Source organism: Neovison vison, chromosome 5 (genome assembly GCF_020171115.1).
Source record: "Neovison vison isolate M4711 chromosome 5, ASM_NN_V1, whole genome shotgun sequence".
Lineage (NCBI taxonomy): Eukaryota > Metazoa > Chordata > Mammalia > Carnivora > Mustelidae > Neogale > Neogale vison.
In genome coordinates, this window is record NC_058095.1 from 10,129,260 (window position 1) to 10,138,502 (window position 9,243).

General features: G+C 44.5%; 1 protein-coding gene across 1 annotated transcript; it reads right to left on the bottom strand.

The window, feature by feature from the left end:
* Positions 1–299: 299 nt before the first annotated feature.
* Positions 300–8,712, bottom strand: KCNJ2 (potassium inwardly rectifying channel subfamily J member 2). The gene is made up of 2 exons (XM_044247533.1): positions 8,544–8,712; positions 300–3,526 (listed from the first exon to the last, which is right to left on the bottom strand). Exon 2 carries the CDS (start codon positions 3,309–3,311, stop codon positions 2,028–2,030), a length of 1,284 nt encoding a protein of 427 aa, XP_044103468.1. The 5' UTR covers positions 3,312–3,526; positions 8,544–8,712; the 3' UTR covers positions 300–2,027.
* Between the last annotated feature and the right edge of the window lie 531 nt (positions 8,713–9,243).

Genomic DNA, 9,243 nt, shown 5'->3' on the forward strand with positions numbered 1-9,243 from the left:
AGATGGCTGTGTAAGACCCAGAGAGCATCACACGCTTCGACTTACAAAACACAGAATTCCAGAACAAGCTGTTTTTTAATGGCATACAGGGATATAATACCGTAAGAGAGTTGATTTTGAGACTCCAATGAAAAAGAAAAGTCAGCAACCCCCAGATTTCACGCATAAGGAACTTTAAACCAAAAAAGAGTTCCATGATTGAGTTAGAGCAGGGGAAAAAGAAAAAAGAAAAAGAAAAAAAAAAAAAAAAAAAAAAATATATATATATATATATATATATATATATATATATATTTGAATCTAGTCAGGCAGCCAGGCAGGACAGACTTCTGGAAAACAATGTGTCCTTAGTAACCTGCTCTTCGGCTCTACAGGTGACAAGGGTCAGTTCCGATCCCATCTCAAATGTGCATCCATAAAGTAGAAATAACCCTTTTAGATCATTATCTCCTCCACTTGTGGCTGTGTTATATTTTGTGTGGCTCTTGTTGACCCCAAAATACTGCGACATTTTCATTCCTACCCACTACCATGAAAAAAAAAAAAAAAGTCACTTTCTTCTCCCTCCCGAATACTTAAGCGGATGTGTTACATCAAAGTGGTTGGTCCACACCTTGCCCCGGCTCCCCCATTGACATCTGCAACCTCCCAGATGTGGGAGGACTCGCTCTAGACAGGCTGATTGGAAGAACCAGCCTAGAGGCCAGGCGTGGCATCTTCTCCAAGGGGAAATCAAGCTGGAAATGTCCTGACAGTTGGGGCAATGTATTCAGTCGTAAGAGTTTAAACCTGTCTGTCTTTCACATTGGGTAGCTCAGATTTTGAACCAGCTAACTCCAACCTAAGTCTTACAGAATACATTTTGGAATGTGCAGAAAGGGGAAATCCAAAAAAATCTAAGAGCACATCACCTTCTCTCACCTTGTGCGTTGACCTGGCCAGTCTTAGCAAGCAGGAAAGAGAAGGTATTTTGATTGCATATGTGTGAATTTTAATTCACCTTTTTTCTTCCCCTATCATAAACAAGTTGCATGAAAGAGCGAAATCGGAAAAGCAGGACACTGACTAGACTCTGTGCATATGATGTTCTATTTCTGAGTAAGGTGAAAGAGGAGAGGGTAGTTCAAGGTCTTGCTGAGGTTCAAAGTTATTGTTTCTTGATTTCAAGGCAGCCGTGGGGCTTTCTATTCTTTTTAGTCTAAGCTCCACTGTGCAAAAATGTGCATTATCTTTGGTATTTATTTTAGGTAGTCTAACTTAAAATTTGAGATAACCCATTAACATCATGGAAGAAAAAAAACCAAAAACCAAAACAAAACAAAAAAAAACAAAACCCAGAGGCTACCATTTGGCTAGTGTTACATAATGCCCTTATGTAACCAAAGAGAGAGAGAGAGAGAGAGAGAAAGAGAGAGAGAGAGAAAAAAAAATCAATTCTAGCAAACAAATTACTGGCCTCAAAAAAATCAGGCTCTCGTTTTGGCAGCTTAATAGCCAAATACTTGCCACTTTGAAGCACATATCATGAGCTTTCAACAAAGTTCAACACTGACTTTTAAATTACACGAAAGAAAAACTACACGGCAACAAAAATACAATTTGTGTTCATGTAGTTAGCAGCTTTTCAAAAATTAAGGCAGAGTCTTGCCTTTGTTATGCCATTAAAAACATTCTTGTTCCCTAAAGAGAAGCATTCTGGATTAGTCAAATACCCAACCAAGGCTTGCCTGCAAGTTCAAGTTTTGTAAAAACGCAAAACAAAACATAAAAACCCCATAACTTATTCTACAACATGTATGTGCCATTGGGTCACGGGGGGGGGAGGGGTGGGGAGGGGAGGCATGTTGAGTGCTTTATGTCCATCTCCGAGCTTACAGTCTTTCTTGGAAACCATCGTGCTAGCCTCGGTCCCTTGTGGCCACTCGCCTTGACCCACCTCTTCACCAGTACCGTCGTCTGAGTAACTGTTTTGGGCCTTTGACCAACAGACTGTTATTTTAAAGTAAATATTCCAGAGAAGGAAGCAGTCATATCTCCGACTCTCGCCGTAAGGGCCTGGGCTCTAGAGGGACACTTGCCTGGTTGTGAAGGTCTAGGTCAGGGGGTGTGTCCGTACTGGTGCTTTCTGGAACCCCATTGTCACTGTCATCTTCCTCTTTGCTTGTGAGGGCGACTTCATTTTCGTAGCAAAATGAATTAGCATTGGAGAGGATATATTTTTTTTCTGCTAAGTCTCTGGCACTACAAAGAGGAGTGTTAGGCACCTCATAAGTCTTGTGGAACCTTGAATAGTCTACTTTGTAATAGTGCTTCTCCTCAAAGAGTACAGGCTCGTAGCGGTGGCCCCAGAGGATTTCATTTGCCAGATAGGAGCTCCGGCATTGTGTGGTCATGGCGGTGGCTTCCACCATACCTTCTAGAATGACCACAATTTCAAAGTCTGCGTTGTCAATGTCCTGTTTACTCAGATCATATAAAGGACTGTCTTCATCTATTTCATGGACTATCGTGATCGGAGACACCAGAAATATGCGGTCAATTCCGCTGTCAAACCCAACGTTGATATCTATTTGATCCAGGGGGATGTACTCCCCTTCTGAAGTAATTCTGGATTTGAGCAGCTGGGCTCTCACGTGAGCTTCCACCAGGTGGCTTTTCCGAAGGTTGCCCACCCGCCACATCAAGCACAGCTTGCCGTCTCTCATGGCGATCACAGCGTTGTGACTGAAGACCAAAGTCTCGTTCCTCTTCTTTGGCTTTGCCATCTTCGCCATGACAGCGCCAATGATGAAGGCGTCAATGATGCAGCCCACAATGGACTGGAACACCACCATGAAGACAGCAATCGGGCACTCGTCCGTGACACACCTGAAGCCATAGCCTATGGTTGTCTGGGTCTCAATGGAGAAAAGGAAGGCAGCCGTGAAGCTGTTGACTTCAGACACACAAGCTTTGCTCTCTTTTGACGCATCCAGATCCCCATGGAGCAGAGCTATCAACCAAAACACACAGCCAAAGAATAGCCACGAGAGAACGAAAGCCAGGCAGAAGATAACCAGCATCCACCGCCAGCGAATGTCCACGCATGTGGTAAAGATGTCTGCAAGGTACCGTTGTCCCTTCTCCCCCACATTGATGAACTGAACATTACAGTGGCCATCTTTCTTCACAAAGCGGCTCCTGCACTGTTGTCGGGTGTGGACTTTGCTCTTCCCATTCCCAAAGCCATTTGCAACCGCCATGGTGGCCAACTTCATTCCGTCTTCTTCTGAAGAGACAATGCTATAGCGGTTGGTTCGCACACTGCCCATCGCTTCTGCTGTGGACGCCAGTGCTTCTGCTTTGGAAAACAGTCTGAGTTTTTGCAAAACCCTTTGGAGAAACAGTTTTGAATGTTCAGTGAGGACACACACAAAAAAGAAGAAGGAGAGATGGGGGTTTCCAGGAGCCTTGAGGGTCTACCAAGGTCTGTCTACTGACATGCAAAGCTACCTCAGTAACTCAGCTGACATCCAGAGTACATGTCCTGAAAACAACAACAACAACAAAAAAAGACATTATTCTTTAGAAAAGAAGTCATTATTACTGGGTCCTGCTCTCTAAGTAATGACATTTCCTAGCAAAATATAGCCAGATACAGATAAAAATACTCTGCAGTAAATTATAAGGTATTTCATTTCTTCATCCCCTAAAAATATTCTTATTGTACTTAAAAGCATAAAGTTATTACACATGGGAGAGTTCATAGTTTAGGATGGTTTTCAATCAATATTTTGGGTTCTTTTCCCCCTATTGTTTCCAGCAATCTAGGAGATTCCATTTTTACAGATAAACCTCTCTTATTCTCTCTGGCTTCCCCTACTTGCTAGGGTCCCAAGTTATTAAGCAGAAGAAAGACTTGTTTAGTCCAAGGTTTGTCACAAGGCTTTGAGAACTCAACATGTCTAGAGAACAGTTCGTATCAATACAGAATGTTAATATTAATTGAGGTGCAGGTGCATTATGGGAGAATACCGGAGCCCTCGATGACATGATGGAAATCAGAAGGCAAAGACTATTTTGTTAAAATGATAATTAAAAAAAAAAAAAAAAAAACTGAGCCTACAGCCCTTATAATGATCTGAAATTGGTCCCAGTTTCTGAAGACTGTTTGGGCTTGTTTCATCACCTCACACACTACAAGCAGCCACTTTGCAGAAATGCCTGATAACATCTCTGTTAGTGCAAGTGATTCTGACTTGAAGGCGTAGGTTTGCTCTGGGGGATAAAGAGCAAGTCTGTTGCCTAGCGATGAGTCCTGAAATTCTCCAGAGATGGGACTGCCATGTGTAATGACAGGCTAGGAAGTAAGCACCTTTGTGCCAAAGGACCAGGTCTTTAGTGAACTGAGATAAGGCAGGAACTCATTTCATGTGGGTCCAATTCTGTGTTTCCCAAACAGAGACAACTTTGTGGGACTGGATCATAATTGTCAGTCAGCTTACTTTCACTTCGAGCACTGCTGTTTGCTATATGTTCCCATGGAGAAGGCACTCACCTTTACCTAATGTGAACAAACAGTAGTTTTCAGTTTTCTCCTCTAGCCTCATCCTAACCTCGAGAAAAGTGATTTATTTACTTCAACTTGCCCTCTTCACTCTAAAGAAACTATTTTTTTTTCCTTGACTCACCAAAGTCTAAGATAAAGTCCAAAGTGTTTCCCTGCATCAAACAGAAATTAACAAAATGAATACAGCATAGAACGAAAAACCAGTGACTCTCTCCTTGCCCAGCCACCCCGTCCATCTCCTGTAGTAAAGGGGGACGATGGGAAACAGATGGAAAGGAGCAGAAATTTGCTGAAGCCCTGATAACAAGGACACCACTTTTCCGTTCTCCCCCCAAACCACATTGAGATCAAGTAGTTAGCAGAACCAATTTCAGCAAAGCCACCTGCAAACAAATCACGCAAGTCATTTATCTTGTTTCTGAACACCCCCTTAAAGAGGGGTAAGGTGCATTGTCTTTGAAAATGCCTTGTTACAGTCTTTTCACTTCTCCCTCCTTATCCAAGTTATTATGCAAGAATGTGCCCCAACACATTTTTCCTGAGATTAGTCATCTGTGAAAATTGCAATGTGTGTTACATTTTGGCAGCTTTTGACACGTAAATGATGCCCGATTTGAAAGTGCCTTTGAATTACTTTATAAAAAGAAGTTACTGTGCCTTCCCAGTCTTCCACCTGCTTCAATGTTTTGTCTGCTTCCTTATGAAGTTTGTACTTGGACAAAAGAAATAAGATTCCTATCCCTCAGGGTTCTAGATCCTGGACATGGGAGGAATTTTTTTTAACAGTGATTTCAGATTATTGGGCTCATATGAAATTGCCGAGGATGTCTACACAAAACTTGAGAGACGTAATAATAGAACACTAGATGCAGGTGTACTCTCCAAAAAACGGGGAAGGCAGGGAGGCCTCGTTTAAATAGTGCTTGTATCTTGAGGTCTGAATGACTTCAGAATCTTATAAGTTGACCCCAAGAAATTCCCTTTTCATGATTCAAAACAACCCTTCCATCTGAGTTACCATTAGGGACCGTGAGTAGACAGTTTCAAATTTCTTCTGACTTATTTCTGCACTCTTTCCAGATTAAAGCATAACAACCATATGAAATCTAAAGACTGAATTACGACCTCCCAAAAATCCTGACCCCAGGACTTTTGTTTGAATTCCATAAAACACACAATACAGTTCCCTACCAAGAGCCTCCTGCCTTTAGAACTTTGAAGAGAGCCTGTATTGAATGACTCTTATTGTCTTATTTCCACTGTTAATGACAGAATTTGTTCCACATGCGGAGCATCATTTAGAAATTTTACCATTCTGCCTGGAAAGGGGGGGGGATTTTTTCTGGCAAAGTGGAAGCTTCTGTCACTTCAAATAAATACACTCCAAAACAGATTGTGTGTGTATATGTGTGCACACACATAACGTGTCTTCAGAGTTTTGGGGAGCTGACTACATAGCAAAAATCTGGAACCTGCCAGTCTGCAGGGGTGATTGTCTTAATAGTTCATGAAGAAGAATGCTCTCCTTACTGACCTGCCCACATGCCCAAGTGCCTTTAGGCAAGCAGAAAATTTCCTTGCCTGCTTTTTTCTCACTAAAAAAAAAAAAAAAAATCACCAATTCGTGAGAGTCTGGGAAATAAAAAAACAACTTTCCTTCAGAATAGGGCTTTTGTGCAACTTTATTTTAGGCCTATATTCAAAAGAGTTCTTTTGAGAAGCATTTGATTGAAAGGAGATGAGAACACTAAGTGATCCGACTCCTTGGATGGGTGCAATTCAGGAGAAACCATAACTGATTTGACGGACAATGTGTAAATTCCCCTCTCCGCCAAAATATTCAAGGGCCTGATGTAAATCTCATAGATACAAATAATCATTTTACCCAGGCTATCACCCATGAGGTAGAAAGTATTTCTGGGAAATTGAGAGGCTACATGTGGTGCTGTTCATGTTAAGACTATTTATAGGCTGAGCCAAAATTAAGCATAAGCAATGGAAAAAAATAGTTCAGCCATTTCAGTCTTAGGTAGATGTTAAAGAGAGAGAGCCCTATAGATCAATTCAAGGTCAAGGAGATAACACTGTATAAATGAGTGCATCTAAATAATTTTTTTCCCATATAGGAAATATCTCCAATAGGAAACTAGAAAAACATAATTATGACAAATACATGAGGATAAATGTATCTCATAATATGGTCATGGTGTGCAATGGGTGCGAGAGTTTGTGGACTGCAAATAAGGACAGTAAAAGAAAGTGTGCTGGGCTGAGACAGAGGTCTGCTAATGAGTGTTCAGAGCAGTTATTCCCCAGCTGACGCCATATAGACCAGCCTGAGTGTGCTCTGGGCACATGTTGCTATGTGGGCACAACTGCTAGCAAAGCAACCTCTTAGGAGCTCAGTAAACAGAGGGGAGGGGGAGGGGGAAGAAGGGAAGGGCAGAGGATCGGCATTTATCTCTATGAGCACTTTAAAATCTATATTCAGCAGTGCACGGACCATCACTCAGCATTTGCGAATGCTGAGAAATACACGTATCTGGTGATTTAAAAACAAAACAAAACAAAACAAAACCCTGCAACAGTCTATCTGTTCAGGTAAAGATGTGGCCAATCTTTCATGCTACTGAGAAGTCATACAAGGACTTTACAGCTACCCAGAGATGCTACACCTGGGGCATCAGAAGAGAGTAGAAATATGGTGTGCCCCCCCAAAAAAAATATTCCTATGGATACCAATAAGTTTAAAGAAAGTATAAGCAAAACAGGAGGGAGACGGGTTAAAAGTAATGTTAAATGACCTTGACCCCAACTTTGACCCCTCTCACCATCCCTGTAGTAACATCTCTTACTCTTGAGCCTTGAGATTTTTCCAGCTATTGGCAAATATAAATAAAGCATTAGGGGTGGGGGGTGTAAGTGAGCTGGGAAATGTTAACAAGTGTACAGGTAATATACAGCAAACCTAGGGCCCTGGTTAGTGAGAGGGAAATCTAACAGCGTATTGATTATTAATGGGAAAAGAAAGCAAGTGATTAAAAGGCAATATGCATTCTTTGCATACCCCAAACACGTTTTCAATGCCCTGTTTCCTAACAGGTAAGTTCTAAGTCCATGAAAACCCCCAGGATTCACAGCAGTATCCTAGTTACCATCGCACTGGTAAGTCTCATCCAGGCTCAGACATTAAACTGCCCATTTCCTATCTCGATTTTTTTTTTTTCAATTGTCATGACGAGTCTATGCTATGATGCAATCTTTTTGCAGAATCCACTGTGCTTTCCTGAAACCACGCTGTCTTCAACTTAGGTATTAATGCTATTATTACTAAGAATAATACGTTGCTTAGGAGAGAGTACCATAGGATGTGAAAGTTTTGCGGGCTTCGGGCTCAAATCCAACTCGGGCTCGCTCTCTCTTTCCCCAGCAAAGCAACTTTGAAACGCTCGCTCTGTTTGGAACTCGACGCTACACTTGAAGCAATGACAAAGGGAAAAAAAAAAAAAAAAAAAAAAAAAAAAAAAAAGACGGGAAGGATCAAGACTAGGGCTGAGTCCCAAGTCTGCCTAGATTTGAGACCAGTGTTCTAGAAGCACTCCCCAGCCCCCGCCTTTTTTTTTTTCTTCCTTCAAGCAAGAATCGAACACAGGCTCCCTCGCCCTTGTCTCCAAACTCAGTATCTCGCTACAGCTGGTGCATTGGAAGTAATGAGCACAAACAGATGCTGCGGAGAAATCTGTTCCTATTGCTCAACTGTTCCAAGCATGTCTCAGTATTTTTAGCTCTGGGGATGTTCTGGTGCGCACACAAACTCTATAGACATGATCTGGGACTCCGCAGCGTCGGGAAGCGCTACAGCAGCGTGACAGCTGGGCACCCCTGGAGCAGCGGTGCAGGGTAGGGTTGGGGACGGCGGGCGGCCCGAGTCCACTCCCCAGGACACCCAGGCAGCGGGAGACAAGGAGGGAAGAAAACACACAGCAGCCCTTACCTGTTGCTGGCGCAGGAGCATGGGGACATGAAGTGGAAGTGGGGGGTACAGAGGCATGTAAGATCCAGTAGTTTGTAAAAGCGAGTGAGCCAAAGCAAACCAGAATCCCCAAGACCCAGCTTGCCGGCGCCGGGGAAGGCTGCGCGCTGGCCAGGGCTCCAGTGCGCTCTGCAATATCCTGGGCTCTTTTGAGATACCGGCCCGCCTGGCTCCGCCCCCCGGCCCCGGCCAGCCAATCGCAGCGCGCCTGGCCGCACGGCCGGCCCCGGGAACCGCGGCGGGGAGGGGACGATGCTACACCCGCGTCCCGCGACGCTGCCAGCGAGGAGAACCTGCCGCCGCTTCCTCCCACCCCCCCACCCCATCCCTCCGCCCTCCGAGCCGGGTCTGGAAGTCCGGCCCCGGCCGGGGAGGAGGAGGTGGCGCCCCAGCTGGGACAGCAGCAGCAGGTGGGAAGCTCCGCGGCCGGGCGTTTGCGGCTGCCTAATTGCAGCGTGGCCTTGGGCAAAGCTTCCTAGCCCTCTCCGAGCCCCACACTTCCCTTCCCCTCTGCTCGGGGGCGGCGGTGCTGTGCGTGCTCCTTGGCCAGGGCCGGGCGAAACGTTTGCAGGCGGGGAGGGTTGCCTTTCAGCCCAGGCGCGTCTCCCTCTCCCCTCGCTCCCACCCAGTGCCCCCCGCACGCCACCCCGCCCCCATGGCC

Excerpts from the sequence above, each read along its gene's own strand:
- KCNJ2 (XM_044247533.1), bottom strand. The coding sequence starts at position 3,311 with ATGGGCAGTGTGCGAACCAACCGCTATAGCATTGTCTCTTCAGAAGAA.